This window comes from Primulina huaijiensis, chromosome 5, assembly GCF_012295235.1.
Source record: "Primulina huaijiensis isolate GDHJ02 chromosome 5, ASM1229523v2, whole genome shotgun sequence".
In the NCBI taxonomy this organism is placed as follows: Eukaryota; Viridiplantae; Streptophyta; class Magnoliopsida; order Lamiales; family Gesneriaceae; genus Primulina; species Primulina huaijiensis.
The window spans coordinates 2,249,947-2,264,916 of record NC_133310.1 but is presented as its reverse complement, the minus strand read 5'-3'; the positions used below and the strand labels follow the sequence as shown (position 1 = coordinate 2,264,916).

General features: G+C 35.8%; 2 protein-coding genes across 5 annotated transcripts; both read left to right on the top strand.

Moving 5' to 3' along the window:
• The first annotated feature begins 1,391 nt into the window (after window positions 1-1,391).
• LOC140977548 (GATA transcription factor 19-like) lies at window positions 1,392-3,233 on the top strand. Its single transcript, XM_073442300.1, has 2 exons — window positions 1,392-2,307; window positions 2,586-3,233. The coding sequence occupies exons 1-2, from the start codon at window positions 1,870-1,872 to the stop codon at window positions 2,841-2,843; spliced, it is 696 nt and encodes a 231-aa protein (XP_073298401.1). The 5' UTR covers window positions 1,392-1,869; the 3' UTR covers window positions 2,844-3,233.
• A 1,764-nt stretch (window positions 3,234-4,997) lies between these two features.
• On the top strand, window positions 4,998-14,395 carry LOC140976279 (vacuolar sorting protein 39-like). Of its 4 annotated transcripts, XR_012175181.1 has the most exons (13): window positions 4,999-5,614; window positions 6,136-6,347; window positions 6,584-6,715; window positions 6,802-6,945; window positions 7,419-7,531; window positions 8,640-9,075; window positions 9,344-9,673; window positions 10,383-10,604; window positions 10,931-11,173; window positions 12,038-12,478; window positions 12,628-12,726; window positions 13,106-13,997; window positions 14,218-14,395. XR_012175181.1 is itself a non-coding variant. In XM_073440308.1 (12 exons), exons 1-12 carry the CDS (start codon window positions 5,161-5,163, stop codon window positions 13,304-13,306), a joined length of 3,021 nt encoding a protein of 1,006 aa, XP_073296409.1. In that variant the 5' UTR covers window positions 4,998-5,160; the 3' UTR covers window positions 13,307-14,395. The 4 variants fall into 4 exon arrangements, 3 of the variants coding, with proteins under 3 accessions (XP_073296409.1, XP_073296408.1, XP_073296410.1); XM_073440308.1 differs by having other exon boundaries at window positions 4,998-5,592; window positions 6,120-6,347; window positions 13,106-14,395; XM_073440307.1 differs by having other exon boundaries at window positions 13,106-14,395.
• Window positions 14,396-14,970: the final 575 nt, after the last annotated feature.

Here is a 14,970-nt window from a genome sequence, read left to right as displayed (position 1 = left end):
CAAAATAAACAACTTTATATTAGATGTGAGAGGATATTTTAGGTCATGTAATATGTAATTTTTTAATTTAAGTCACATAAGGTTTCAAATTGTAATTAATTTTAGTCTAACAAATTTGTTTCTTGTTTAAATTTTTAGTCTGTTTTATCATAAGGCCGACGTTGTATCTGAAAACGATGTCGTGATATTGAAAATTGATATGGAGAAACATATATTTTTCTGTGTTAATCAACTTAAATCTACAATATAGAGAAGTATATTACTTTAATTTAAACCACCCGAGCTAGTCTGGTAAAGTGTGGTATAGAAAAGTGGGGACTTCTTGACCACTTACTTTGTCACTAATGTTGGGGGGCAGTGTGCATGTCGTGAGTGTAGATGGTGGGTTGAGAATGAATAATATGTATTATTTTAATATTATATTTGATCTTAATTTGTCATATTTTATTATCTTATTAAGATAGATAAACACACTTATTTTGATGGCACAAAATATATAATATTTGTTGGGTGTAATAATTGTCTCTGTCAGACAGAACAATCGAAACGTGGTGATTGAGCTGTTATACGGTTTAAAATAATTGAGTTGCACCGTTACCACCAGCTATAACTTTTGGCAAAAAAACTCATTGAATATTGTAAGGAATGCAATTTTTGGGAAGGAGATTGTTGCTATAATAATTGTCTATGTTGGGTAGAACAAATAAAATATTGTGCTTGAGCTATTATACATTTTTAAAAATTTTAGTTGCACTGTAACTTTTGATAAGACGACAAACCTTTAGTTCTACCGTATTAAAATTATCCCCTTTTGTCAAGCTGGTTTTTATAATCATATTTCAAACACTTCCAAATTAACGTTTTTTTATATCTAAAACCAGTATAACTATAAAAACATTAAAAATGTAAGTTCTTATTTGTTATTATTCATTATGTTCCCCAAAATTATCATTAAACTACAAAAGCTTAAATTTTTTTAGCCATAATTTTCACAACAAATTCAACAAATAAATTTCATTTTATATTTGTTTTCTATTTAGTATTTTAGTAAAATTTTGATCAACTCAAGCACATTACTATAAGGTCGTCTACGTTAGACTAATCATTTCAATAAACATTATTATTTACAATTCACTTTATATTATTCACACTTATTTAATCATTGAAATCTATTTATAAAATCTAATAAATTATACAATATAATATATATATATGGAACGGGGAGAATATTGCCTCGTGATCGGAGAAGGCAGATCCATGGAAGACTGTTCCGCTAGTCACGTGGGCTCTTTTGACTGCCCGATGACCACTCCCAATCCCCCCACCCCCCCTCCATGTATCTATATGTGTACGTATATCCCCAGCTGAGTTCTATAAAAACTCATGCAATAGCCCTCCAATCTCCACAGCCTAACCCCACTTCCTGTATCATTCTTGAATTATTATACAGCGCAGTGTAATCTAAGTTCTTCTCTCTGCGAACGTAGTTTTGTGTGAAATTTGTTTTGCTTATAATCAACTTCACTTATTGGCGATCAAACTGAACGTGGGATACTGCAGATGATGGCTGATATTTCGCCAGTTTAATAGCTAACGGACAACAGCGGTCTCTGCTATTTCGTACACTCAAAGCACATCTCTCTTTCCCAAGTTGTTTTTGATCAAAACAATTTTATTATTGGCATTACAAGTCGCTGTCAGATAACTATTTGCTCCCACTTCTTTTGTTCTTTCTCCCTGTCAATTTTATGTTCTTGACCCCTACACCACCATCTGCCCTAAAATATTGATCAGTCTTTCAACCTTCTTGGAGTTTCGAAGAGGACCATTTTGTTAAAGATAAGATTTTGAGTGCGGAAATATCGAAGAATGATGCACCGATGCAGTAGCTCGAACGTGGTGGGGGGTTGCACCTGCGGGATGTATCATACGCAAAGCTGCAATTCGTTTTCGATGCTTTTCTCCATGAACAATGGCTACCGAGGATACGATGAAGGAGGGGACACGTACTCTTTCTCGAATTCTTCTTCGTCTTCTGTGGATTGCACGCTTTCTTTGGGCACGCCTTCCACTCGTCTGACGAGTGAGAACGGCCATCATGGTGAGAAGAAACGTTCTTCTCGTATATCTGCTTTTGGGTGGAATATTTTGCCTTCGAAGCAGTCGCCGGCGCCGCCGTCCAACTCCAAGAGCAACCGTGGTGGAAGCAGTGGGAACTCCGGCGGTGACCCTCTTCTCGCCCGCCGCTGTGCTAATTGCGACACCACCTCCACTCCTCTGTGGAGGAACGGTCCAAGAGGTCCTAAGGTCAGTCTTACCTTGAACATGTCAAACGTTAGTTTAACAGATTTTCCCACAAATTTTACCCAAAAATACTTTAAAAACAACTCAAACTGTGTTCATCTGTTAGATTCTTGGATCCATCTTTTCGATCCCTTTAGTAATGGATGGCATCAGGATATATCAATTCGAAATCTAGCCTTCAAACTCCAAATTTAATTTTTTACCTTCTATTTTAGAAAAGATTCAATCTCCAAAACTTTTTGATACCGGAGACTAATTTGGAACCAAATGAATTGCTGCAGTCACTGTGCAATGCATGTGGGATTCGCTTCAAGAAAGAAGAGAGACGAGCCACAGCCGCCGCCGCCACCAGCAATGGCGGCAGCTACGGCGCCATGGAAACTCAACAAATGATTAACAACACATGGGCAGCTCAGCCCCAGAAAACACCCTATTACTACGGCAACGAGTACCAGTTCCTGCAAGAAGACAACCACCTCAATACATGGCGCTTCAACGTCACAGACCGGCCGAGCTTCGTCCACGATTTCACAAGATAATCAACCAAAAAAAAAAATCCCACTAATTATTCATCGTCCAGAATCAATATTTATTTATTAGTTAAGCAGAATCTGAAAAGGCTACACACGATATTCGCTGCGGCAGTTAGATGGCGACGGTGGTCTGATAGCTCAGTGTCACGAAGGGAGAAAATCTAATGTTTGAGCCGTTTCTCTTTACATAGGTGGAGTGAAAAATGAGTTAAATCCGATGTCACTTAGATTGCTTTTCTTCTTTTACGGTTTTTTTTTCCTTTTTCTTAGAGCTTTCGCTTTTCTTACATACTAATGGTCCATTTTTCTATTGGTTTGTTTCATAAACTTTTCTTTAATTTGACAAGTTTGAAACAAGCTGGATCGCTTTATAAGCATATATATTTTTGTTGTTTTCCATGTAATCAGATGTTCCTTTCTGTACTATCTTGTATTTTTTAAATTTTATTTTATTTTATTTGCTTTATCAGCTGTTGAACTGATATATATCATAACTTGAAATTGTTTTCAATTTAGAAGAGTTGTTCGATTTAAAAGAGAAATTTTATATATATTTTTTTAATGTAAAATATGAGGTTATTTGAGAAAGTTTTTAATAGGATAAGAAGAGTAATTATAAAATTAAATATTTTGATATTATCTAAGATAGTTATTCTAAAGTTATACACTTACACTTGGAAATATGTAAATGGAACGTATAGTTGTAGTCAAATATAAATGTACCAATTTGATGCGAAATAAATTATTAAATCTATATTCTAAAAAATGGAATGATGATATGTAGCTCGTAGTTTGGTTTTCTAAATTTTATCGTAAATAGAATACACAAAGTCACCGAATTATTTGAGAAGTGTAAGAGATTAGAAACAAATTATTAAATATAACATGAATTAATATGATTCCACTAAGAAACGAAATAAACGTGATTTTTTTTTAAATGACGAACATTCGGATATTAACCAATGAATTAGCCTTAAAATGTAATTTTTTTATTAAATATGCTAAAATCCAATCATTTGATTTGTCTGGAATATTTTATTATTTACTACTTTTTTATGACATAGAACCCGCAGTCGTAATCATTCAGTGTATATTAAGTAAACCCTCAGCATAACACATTAGCTTGCAATGCTACTCAAGTAAACTTTTTTGGACAAATATTGTATGATAGACCATTTGAGAAAATATTGATTCGCCGAACTAGGCTAGCCAAGAATTTTTATTATTACTAGTGCACCGATGCACGCGTTGGGTGCTTGTATAATATTTTTATAATTGATTTGGTTTATAATTAAATGAGAATCAAAATATAATTATAAGAAATAGTGAGAGACTACACTGCAATTTGGATATATGAATTAAAAAATAAATAGAAAAAGAAAGGAATAAAAAAATAACCATGTAAGAATTGAACCCATAAGTTAATGACTAAGAAACAAAAACTATATCCGCTGTGTTACATATAACTTGCATTAAAATTTTATTAATATATATAATTATTAAAACAGATCATGACACCAAAAATTAATTACTCTAAATGCCTCAAATTTAATAATATAGTACAGAAATATAGATATATTGATCGATTGATATCATCTTTACACTATTGCGAAAACTTGGCTCATTGGCAGGTATATTGGGCCGAGGAGGTTCATGGAGAACAATATTAAAGTAGTTTTAGTGGGTAAAGGGATTAGCCCAAATAGTCACCCATGACTATGAGCCCAATTAACAGTTCAAAATTATTGGCCCATTCAGTCTTATCATTTTCCCGTAGGCCCTGGGTACTGTTTTACAATGGTTTAATTTTTATTTTTAGTTTTTAAAAGGCCCGTGATAATTTTAGAAAATTTAGAAAATGATTGAAACTTAAATTTCAAAAAATATATTGTTAATTAAAATTTAATTCTATAGATCAAATAAAATAGTTGATCTCGGTTTGCTTGTGCATATAATTGTCTTAACGGATTACAGATGTTGAAAGCTCGTCATATAAAATAGGTGAGTTGGATTGATAATGATCCGTGTTGTGGGAGCCGGTGATGGAATCATTTTCTTGATTTCTTTCCTGTAAATTCAATGAAGTAATTTAATATTATATCTGTAGAATGCACGAAATTGATGCGTTTAAACTCCAAACGAACCCGACCAAAAAAGGAAGAAGCGCGGGACGAGGCCTCCCCCCGAGTCCACTGTAACAACTGTCTCCCAAATAAAGCAGCTCTCGCACGACGTCGTTTTGCCGATTCCCCCTCCCCAGATTGAAAAAGTACTTGAAAAAGCTAGAACAAAAAAGGAGGTTCGCGAAAATCGGTTACAAAAAATGGTGCACAGCGCCTACGATTCATTCCAGCTAGTCCCCAATTCCGCAGCCAGAATCGACGCCATAGAGTCGTGTGGCTCCACCGTCCTCCTCTCCTGCTCCGACGGCTCCCTCCGAATCTACGGTCCCGAGTCCTCCGGGGAGGAGGATCGATCCACGCCGTCTACCGTCTCTGAATTCTATCATCATGCACTAGAGCTGAAGAAGGAGCCCTATGTGCTCCAGCGGACGATTAATGGGTTCTCCAAGAAGCCGATGCTCGCGATGGAAGTCATTAAGTCGAAGGAGCTCCTGCTCTCACTCTCGGAGTCGATTGCGTTCCACAGGCTGCCCAGTTTGGAGACTTTGGCTGTGATTACGAAGGCAAAGGGGGCGAACGCTTTTTCTTGGGATGAGAAGAGGGGGTTACTCTGCTTCGCGCGGCAGAAAAGGGTCTGTATTTTCAGACACGATGGTAATTACTTGTGATTTTAGATGAGGTTTAGGTGGTTCCATTTTGTTGGATTAAAATGGGTTGTGGTTTTTTGTCGGGATTTGTTTTTTTTATCCTCTGTTTTGAGAGTTGAACTATTAATGTTCTGCTGACGGTATGATGGGTTAGAAGCAAGAATAATCACGAGGATATTACTGTTTGGCTGGTTCTGTGTCAAGGATTGAATTTATGTATGGTAAACTCTGCCTCCTTGTATACGAAAGTTACTTGGCTTTATAATTATTTTTTCATTTTGATTTCATGGATTTAGGTTCTCGGACGCTGTTACATTGCCATTATTGTCTAGGAAGGCCCAAAATTTAGATTGCCAAAAGAACTATATCATCTTCGATTCCTTTTGGTTATGCTTCTTAGCATACTTTACCTTGGAACTCCGTAGTATGATTTATGAACTCAAGACAAATTTGTTTGTACATCTTTTGGATACAATGGTTCATTTTATCTAAATTGACTTGATTCATGATAGTTTATCGCTTTCTTAGGCGGACGAGGGTTTGCGGAGGTGAAAGAATTTGGTGTTCCAGACTACGTGAAGTCAATGTCATGGTGTGGTGAAAATATATGTTTGGGGATTAGAAGAGAATATGTCATATTGAATTCAACAAATGGTGCATTGTCAGAGGTTTTTCCTTCAGGCAGAACTGCCCCGCCATTGGTTGTATCTCTTCCATCTGGAGAGCTTCTTCTGGGGAAGGTAATATATTTCATGTTTCTCGTTATCTACATGATGCCAGCACCGTGTTTCACACCAAAAGGTTTTTATAATGTGATTTAGGTTACTCATGTCCCGAAGTTTCCAGATTAGAGAACAATTTTTGAGCATGTCTTGCATAAGCAGTATCCAAGCTTGATGCAAAATGCAATATCGTGTCTTGTTGCCTAAAGTTTCTGGATGTATTAAGTGGTGAAATTTACGTATGTTTTCTCCAGGATAATATTGGAGTATTTGTCGATCAAAATGGTAAACTTCTTCAGGAAGGTAGGATCTGCTGGTCGGAGGCCCCCGCATCAGTGGTTATTGAGATGCCATATGCAGTAGGTCTTTTACCAAGACATATTGAGGTATCTTGGCATAAATTAGCTATCAACCTGAATGGAGAATGGTCTTGAGAAATTTCGCAGTTAACAATTTTATTTTGGATATGCAGATACGGTCTCTTCTAGATCCTTATCCACTGATTCAAACTGTTGTTCTTCGTAATGCTCGCCGGCTCCTTCAGAGCACCCATGCTATGATTGTAGCTCTAGAGACTTCTGTTTATGGATTTTTTCCTGTTCCTCTCGGTGCACAGGTGCATTTCATTTTTTCCATAATAATTGGCCTTTGCATTTGATTATGAATTTGTTAATTGTGCCTGTACCAAGAAATATTTGTAGATTCTACATCTCTTGTGGGTCAGTCTTGCCAATATTTGCCAATCTTTCATCCTAACATTAATTATATGGCATAGTACCTGTTGGAATCAAGAAGTTGTACCTCTTCAATGATATGGAGTCATAAACTCGTAATGTGTTAATATAGACCAAGGGAGAAAATCATGCTTTGATTTTCTTCATGACATTGGACATCTTACTGGAGATATTATTATTTTATTTACTGCTGATTTACATGGCTTTTGTGATGAAAAACATAATTTCAGTGAGAAAGTTGATGTTAGGAATGCTTAAAGAAGGCTCTGGCGGTTATGTTTGACTTAAACTTTTATGAACTAAAAAGATGACCACGACCTCATAAAATACCATATGTTGTATTTCATTTTCCCAGATTGTTCAGCTAACAGCTTCAGGCAATTTTGAGGAAGCGCTGGCTATGTGCAAGTTACTTCCCCCAGAAGATTCGAGTCTTCGAGCCGCAAAGGAGCAGTCAATTCATATAAGGTGGTCGTTTGTCCTTGTTCTTGGTTTTTTCTTAGGTTTTTTTTGGCTCACTTCATAAAAAGAAAACAGAAAAAGACAAGGATAGGAATTATTCTACTGATATAATGATGATGCTCATATCAAAACTCTTTAAACTATGAAAACTTCTTGTCTAGTTTATTGGATTCAACTTTAATCGAATCTTACTATACTCCATATCTTTGAATGGTTATATTTAATCAGCAGACGTGTAAATGAATATTGTTCATGCCTAATCATTATCTCTTTTTCTTTTATCCCCAGCTTTTATGATCACATTAACCTTTCTTCGAGCTTCCCTAATCATGCACTTTGATTACTGAGATATGTTGGCCATGCCTAGGCACTTTTAGTTGTTTAGCATAGTTTGCCCTACAAATTTTATCCACAGCTGATAATTTGTAAATCCAACTATAAGACTTGAACAAGAGATGGTCAATACCAGTGCTTTTGGAAACAGAAAGAGAGAAAATATTCTTTTGAAGTTGGACTTATGGCGCATTTCCTTAGTGCAATGAGAAGGGATTACCAAGTCTAAATGGGAACAAGGAACACATAATTTGATTTGTATCTTTTTATAATGCATCGACTAACTAAAATTGTAAAAAGCATAATAGTACCGAGCTAAAACTCAAAGAAATCTGGTGAAATGTTTTTTCCGAGTATAAGATACTCCAGCGACATTGGATATCCCCTCCGTTGGAATTTGGCTCATAGTATATTTAATAGAATCGAGATGGTCCTATGGAGGGAAGGAATCTGTCTAGTCAGCTTTCTTCTCTGTTTTGATTTTCAATCATGACGCCGTGGCGACAGCTGGGCTACATATGACTTCAATTTCAAATGGTCCAACTTCAATTTGCTGTAACATTGTTAAATATACACATTTAAAGGCATATTTTTCTTTTTTTAAAAACTGATCTGGAACTACATTGCAATGTTAGAGACTATAACTGGTAAAATGAAGATAATTTGATCAAAAGTTGCGGTCAAAATGTTGTTTAATTAACAATCCAACATGTGGTATATAATGCCATGAATTACTCTTACAAGTGCAAAATTGTGATGTTAAATCGGTACATGGATGCAGATATGCTCACTATTTGTTTGAAAATGGTAACTATGAGGATGCCATGGAACATTTTTTGGCATCTCAGGTGGAAATCACTTATGTGCTTTCTCTGTACCCATCAATCATTCTTCCCAAATCATCTGTTGTACCTGAACCAGAGAAATATATGGATATCAGTGGTGATGCTCTAGATCTCTCAAGAGGTTCCTCAGCCATATCAGATGATATGGAATCTATAATTCGTCCACATGCATTGGATTCTGATGAGAGAGTAGATTTTGAACCCAAGAAGATAAGCCACAATACTCTGATGGCCCTGATTAAGTTCTTGCATAGAAAGAGATTCAATATTGTTGAAAAAGCTGCCGCCGAAGGAACTGAAGAAGCTGTTTCAGATGCTGTAGGAAATAGTTTTGTTTCATATGGATATAATCGGCCCAAGAAGCCAATAAAGGTGAGGTTTTTGCTTCTTTCATTTACATACCATAAATTTAGATGTCAAATTCTTGTTTCATGGACAAAGGTCCCAACTGTAGCTGAATTTAAGCTTGCGTTCATTGTGATGACTTGTGATTAAGTATCGTCTACCTGAAATAAAACTTTTGATTTGTCAGTGTTGGTTATCATTAGATTCCATTTTACTCCTAGTAGCTCCTGTAGGACTAGTTATTGTTTGGTGTTTTCATTTTTATTTGATTATAATCTTTTTTGGGTTCTCATAGGGTCGAGCAAATGTACCCATCAGCTCCGTTGCCCGTGAAATTGCTGCTATACTTGACACAGCATTACTTCAGGCTCTTGTATTGACAGGACAACCTTCAGCTGCTCTGGAACTATTAAAGGGTCTCAATTATTGTAATGTAAAAATATGTGAAGAGTTTTTACAGGAAAGAAATCAGCATGTTTGCCTGTTGGAACTTTATAAATGCAATGCAATGCACCGTGAGGCACTCAAGTTGCTTCATAAATTAGTTGCAGAGTCAAACTCAAACAATACACCAGCTGAGCTCACCCAGAAGTTCAAACCTGAAATGATTATCGAGTATCTGAAAGTAGGTATACTTTATGAATGACACTATACTTGGTTCACAAAGAAATACTTTGGCATTTATTTAAACTGAAAGTGTTTCCTTGGATCAGCAGAATCTATCATAATGCAAGTGCTCTTCCATACATTATGGATAACTGCCAGATTTACTTAAAACAAAGGACATTAGGAAAAAATTTCTCACCGCTCTAGCTTTTGTTATACTTTTATTAATTGCTTTTCCTTTCGATTATTTCTTAATTGTGTATTTATCAGCTAGTTTTCTCGTACCAAAGCATATCCAGTGTTACAAATATAAACAGTTTGATGTTGATGGTATATCGTTTGAATGCATCTAATCCAGTATATCTACGAATGTAAAATATTGTAAGTTCCAAACAACTTGAAACTCCAAATTAATTGGTCCAGTATCCAAATAACTCTGAATCATCTCCAGCCTGGACTTTTTTTGGATCGAACCTCTTTATTCATATCAAGTATGTCAAAGTTCTTTAAATGGAAGGATCCAAAGAAACCTATCATATTGTCTAATATTTCAATGGGTAAGGAAACCTATATGAGAACTACAATAATCCATATTCAAGATAAAATTCGCGAAGGTTGCATTTTCAAGCAGGATGATTACTGCCATAGATATAATTTTGTGTTACTATTGTCTGACACCAATGACCTGCTTCAACTAATTTTTTTGAAAATCTGTCTATTTTTGTCAGCCTCTCTGTGGCACAGATCCAATGCTAGTCCTGGAGTTCTCAATGCTAGTTCTTGAAAGCTGCCCTGCACAAACTATAGAACTCTTCTTGTCTGGAAATATTCCAGCCGACCTGGTAAACTCTCATCTAAAACAACATGCTCCAGGCATGCAGACTACATATTTGGAACTTATGCTTGCAATGAATGAAAATGGTATCTCAGGAAATCTCCAAAATGAAATGGTAAGGAATTACACGTTATGTGGCTGCTTTAGACTATACCTATAATGATCATGAAATAAAGTTTTTTAGGTCGACATTTCGGTTATCAAATTGCTAGTTTTTAAAAATTACTCGAGGAGGAAAATGAGTTAATTTTAAATTTTAATTGGCGGTGATGTTGTGCGGCGTAAGGTCTTCTCTCAAAAACAGTTGAAAAACTGATTTTCCGTCAAATAAAGACAGTATCATAACCAGATGATTTTGGAGAAATGTTCTTTTGTAGTGCTAATATCACATAATTTTTAGTCTATGTGAACTAATCTTCTGAAAATAATTGGTTCATCCAGATACAAATATATATGTCAGAAGTACTCGACTGGTATGCAGAACTTAATTCTCAGGGCAAGTGGGATGAGAAAATTTATTCTCCTACGAGGAAAAAACTATTATCTGCTTTAGATAGCATCTCTGGGTACAACCCGGAGATTATGTTAAAGCGTCTTCCACCAGAGGCCCTGTTTGAAGAACATGCAATTCTATTGGGCAAGATTAACCAACATGAGCTAGCTCTGTCCATTTATGTTCATAAGGTAACTATGTCCCCGGTTCAATGTTTTCTGAGGATCATGTGTTTGATACCAAATAAATGTGTGTCCTTAACTTTTTGGTGTTATTTGTATGTGTTTTATGCCTTTGTCAAAAATTGAAGTTTAATAGAACCCTTCTCTAGGAAGTTCTCCATATGAACCAGATAGACATCGTAGCCAGATGTACTTGCCTATTCACTATCTTTCGGACGTTTTAACATGTCAAGTGACCGACAAATTAGCTCTTTCTTACTGATATGTTTGTTGATACTTTAGATGGATGGAATATTATTATCTTAATTTTGTAATATCTAAAAGTACTGCTCCAGGGATGTTTATGTGTGCATTGTAGTGTTTAGAGGTGCACAAGGGCCTGGGCACAAATCAAGGTGCATCACTTTCATGAAGTGCGTGTGTTGGCCGTGGAGCACGGCGTGCAATAAAGGGTCAAGGCATGCTTCAAGTGTTTTCCTTGTACATCAATTGATATCTGTTTTGTTCTTATTTAATTTGTAAAATAGGTGTTGGATTTGTGATACTATATTTTGTCGCACATCTAGATTGTAAAATAGCATGCTTTAGTCGCTTTGATTGCTCATATGCCTAAAATTACTATGGTATGTCGAATATATTGGTGAGCTTTGTTATTGGTGCACAGAAATAGGGTGTTAATGTATTAGTCTTGCATGTAAAAGGAACAACATTTAACGTGACATGTTTTATGTGTTTCGCCAGTAGAATGTCGTGCTCATGTTTTCTGTATGCTCTCTCTTCATTTCTTTCTTTCTTTCTTTTTACCCCTTGAAGCAACTCATCTTCACGCATTCTAATCCTCTCTTCTTTGATGTGTGGATAAATTATAAAAAGCTTAATGTTCCTGAACTGGCACTGTCATATTGCGACCGGGTTTATGAGTCCGTTGTGGGTCAACACTCAGCAAAATCTTATGGAAACATATATCTTACTCTGCTGCAAATATATTTGAATCCTCGGAAGACAACGAAAAACTTTGAAAGGAGAATTGCCAATTTGATTTCTTCTCAGAACTTTGCTATTCCTAAAGTTGGTCCTGGAACAAGTAAAATCAAAGGTCGCTTAAATAAGAAAATTGCGGAAATTGAGGTTGCGGAAGAGACTCGCATCAACGCCAGTGGCACTGACAGCGGAAAGAGTGATACCGATGATGCAATTGAGGAAGGAACTTCTACAATTATGCTTGATAAGGTCATTGATTTATTGGGCCAAAGATGGGATCGAATAAATGGAGCTCAGGCCTTAAAGCTGCTACCTAGAGAAACTAAGCTAAAGGTAATTCTCTTGTTGGACAGGGTACTATGACTATAAAAAGTGGGAAATGCATGCGTATGTTGGATTCTTCCGATGTTTCTGAGATGAATAATATGTTTTGTTATATGTTTAGACTGCTCTCACTCTTTTTTTTTATTGGCTCACTGCAGAATCTACTCCCTTTTCTTGGTCCACTTTTGAGAAAATCCAGTGAAGCATACCGGAATTTTTCTGTTATAAAGAGTTTGAGAGAGAGTGAAAGCCTACAGGTATGTTTCATTCAAAGTGTTATCGGATAAATTGGAATTTGTATTCTCACAGCGACCTGAATCTCAGTTAATACAATCATATCTAGCATGTACACGTGTCAAATGTCGACGGACTATACCTATGACTTGCTTTTACTTTTTTCTAATGAATGAGGCAAATGAGAAACTAATCGTGCCAATCATAGTTTTCATGTACTCTCTATCCAAGCATTAACCGTGTAATCCTCTGTTGATCGTCAAGTTCCACCATTTTCTATGTTAAGATTGACCCGGAATTGACAGCACATAACCTAGATTCCAATAAATCAAATTTAACTAATGTCCGTGAATGCATTATATTTTAGTTTTCTCTAAATTATAATTTTTTTCTAAGTTGCAGGTAAAAGATGAATTATATAGTCTAAGGAAAACTGTTGTGAAGATTACTGGAGACAGTGTGTGCTCTCTTTGCAACAAAAAGATAGGAACTAGTGTCTTTGCAATTTATCCCAACGGTAAGACGATTGTGCACTTTGTTTGCTTCAAAGATTCGCAGAATATGAAAGCTGTGGCAAAAGGCTCGCCGTTGCTCAAGAGGTGACAATTAGTGCATAGATTAATAGTAGCTGTGACAGTAGTCCCTCCATGACAGTGGCAAGTTTTCGATGCCATTTGGGAGGTCGAAATGAACTATAACGTGTTTTTTTGTTTTTTGTTTTTTTCTATCTTCCTTTCAATAAGGACCAGTTCTCTACTCACAAAGCTGCATGATTTTGTTTTGTTTCTTGCTCTTTTGACTGAGAAACTGCAGTCATTTACACGTGCCATAATAGAACGGTGTCATCAACTTGTTGTATATCTTATTTATGAGAAGCGAGTATTTTTTTGTGCAAGGCTTGAAGTGTTTTATGGTTGAAGTGTTTCATTTTTTTGGAAATTGCTTTCGTTGTAATTTAGTATTACCACATGATTGTGAAATGATATTTTCTAATTTAATGGAAGAGCAAATCATTCTGTTGGTTGTTACTTGTATTACTTCCTATTTTTATCTAGTTTATGTTGTGTCCTACATCAATATCACTAACAATTGTGGAGTGGGGTTGATAAGTTTGAGAGGCATTCCCGCCTATAACATTAGTGATTCGTCTTATTAGCTTATGGCATAGCTTCGGTGTTTTTGTTGAACATTCACGCAGCAAAAACACAATCTGGAGAAGTATATATGTTGGGTCAGAGTCGTAATGTGGCAGCTGTTCATATTATACGATAGATCGGGGACCAGGTGCACAAAGGTTAGTAAAAAATCGTCAAGAGACGAGTGTGCCACCGTGAACGTCGTGCACAATGGGTTGTTTGATGCAAAATTGTGTTTAGTTTAAATTCAATCTCATTGAATAGAATCATAGTGCAAATGTTTTGGACGTCGAGGATTCGAGAGGCATAGTTGATGTTGTCTTTCTTTTTCTTCAAGTTCGGATGAATTTGAATCTGTAATCGTTAGATAACTTGCAGGACAAAAGAAGATCAACTTGCTGAGTTTTAGCAGATGAAAAACAGGTCAAGCACAGTTGTCTTCCTTCCCAAGCCATGTTATCCCTTTCTTGTACAAGCAGCCCAACAAATTAATCAAACCACACTACTATAAATGCATACATACAGTAGCTAATATTCTTCGTCTCTTTTTCATCAGGTAATATCAAAACACGTGCAATTTTGTCATAACTATTCTCTTCATTCTGTTAAAACTTGTTGGGTATACTATTTATGATCTATCTCTTATTTTCTTAGAAAGAAGTTTGCAAATCATAAAAATGGACGCTGATCAGCCAATTGCTGTTAGTGGTTCTTGCTGAAATAGTCGATTATATCAATTTAATCGCCATAATGCGAGTTTTTTCATGAATATGAAGAATTATTTCCAGGAATTTATCCACACTCCCATGGAAGATCACAAACATTGTTTCCAAGTCAAATGGAAGATGGTAAGTTGTTTATTTAATATGACATTGAATCGATATTATTATGTGTTGGGCTATTTTTCCCCACCCGAAAAGTAAATATATTTTTGGTCGTCCCTTGAGTTCGAACGAGAGCCGAAAATTACAAATTTGATTTCGAGAATATAGGATTTTGCTTTTCACTTATAGGTTTGATTTTTCATTAAATTCAGATTGTTGACAAGTTTTCAGATGGAACTTCTTCTGGTACAAAATAAGGTTGAAAGTCAGGTGGACCTTCGGGGCTGATTGAAGAAACTAGAATATT

Bases quoted from the DNA above. Each gene is read 5' to 3' on its own strand.
- LOC140977548 (XM_073442300.1), top strand. From the start codon at position 1,870: ATGATGCACCGATGCAGTAGCTCGAACGTGGTGGGGGGTTGCACCTGC. The intron at 2,308-2,585 runs GTCAGTCTTACC...GAATTGCTGCAG, and splicing joins ACGGTCCAAGAGGTCCTAAG to TCACTGTGCAATGCATGTGG.
- LOC140976279 (XM_073440307.1), top strand. From the start codon at position 5,161: ATGGTGCACAGCGCCTACGATTCATTCCAGCTAGTCCCCAATTCCGCA. The intron at 6,348-6,583 runs GTAATATATTTC...TGTTTTCTCCAG, and splicing joins GAGAGCTTCTTCTGGGGAAG to GATAATATTGGAGTATTTGT. The intron at 12,727-13,105 runs GTATGTTTCATT...TCTAAGTTGCAG, and splicing joins GAGAGAGTGAAAGCCTACAG to GTAAAAGATGAATTATATAG.